Consider the following 834-nt stretch of genomic DNA (forward strand, 5'->3'; position numbering starts at 1 on the left):
GTAGAAACTTAACTTGCGATAGAATTCCGTTTTTTCTGGAAGGTCCTTTATTTTTTTATTTCACAGGTGTATCCCTTCACTGAACAATGTTACCTCAGAGTCCAATGATGAGGAGTCTGGTGTGAACATTGTCAAGGCAGCTCTCACTGCTCCCTGCAAGACTATAGCAAAGAATGCTGGAGTAGACTCAGAGAGAGTTGTGAATAAACTCCTCCAGTCCCCAGACCCTAACGAAGGCTATGATGCACTCCATGACAAATACGTAGACATGATACAAGCAGGTACCTTATAATATCCTTCCCTCTTTTTCTGTATTTACTAGTCTGTATTTAGGTATTATTGATCCAACTAAAGTGGTGCGTTCAGCTCTTCAAGATGCTGCTGGCGTGGCATCCCTTCTCTCTACAGCTGATGTGGTAGTCACTGAAATACCAAAGGAGGATCCACCAATGCCAGCCGGAGGGGGAATGGGTGGTATGGGCGGCATGGGAGGAATGTATTAAAGACTTGTTGTGAAGCGTGAAATGAAATTATTATTGTGTTCTATTTTGTCTTTTTGTGTTTGTTAATATTTTTTGTGTATATAAATCATTCTCTGACATGACAGCATGGACTGTCAATTTTGTGAAATTTCATTAAAATGTTGCAATTGATAATTAACGTTAATTGGAGGAAGTCAGCCTAATCAGTGGTTGGAACCCCAAGTCAATTTTCATTAAAGTGGGAGTGGTCACAATAAAATTAATGGCGACATAGATAGTAGAGTAAATGAAAGGGATTGGAAACTTCCGCGTGGGCGTAGCAATAATGCCATTTTATTGTATTGTTGCTAAG

At 39.9% G+C, this 834-nt stretch overlaps 1 protein-coding gene across 1 annotated transcript in view; it reads left to right on the top strand.

Annotated features, from left to right (window-relative positions):
• LOC109590369 (60 kDa heat shock protein, mitochondrial-like) overlaps positions 1–630 on the top strand; it is a 3,036-nt gene extending 2,406 nt beyond the window's left edge. Inside the window, exons 2-3 of the mRNA XM_020006291.1 lie at positions 43–281; positions 334–630. Of these exons, the coding sequence (XP_019861850.1) occupies positions 43–281; positions 334–503 (409 nt within the window). The 3' untranslated portion in view covers positions 504–630. The remainder of the gene's footprint in view (positions 1–42; positions 282–333) is intronic.
• Positions 631–834: the final 204 nt, after the last annotated feature.

The sequence above is a fragment of the Amphimedon queenslandica genome, unplaced genomic scaffold, assembly GCF_000090795.2.
Source record: "Amphimedon queenslandica unplaced genomic scaffold, v1.1 AMPQUscaffold_10141, whole genome shotgun sequence".
Taxonomy (NCBI): Eukaryota; Metazoa; Porifera; class Demospongiae; order Haplosclerida; family Niphatidae; genus Amphimedon; species Amphimedon queenslandica.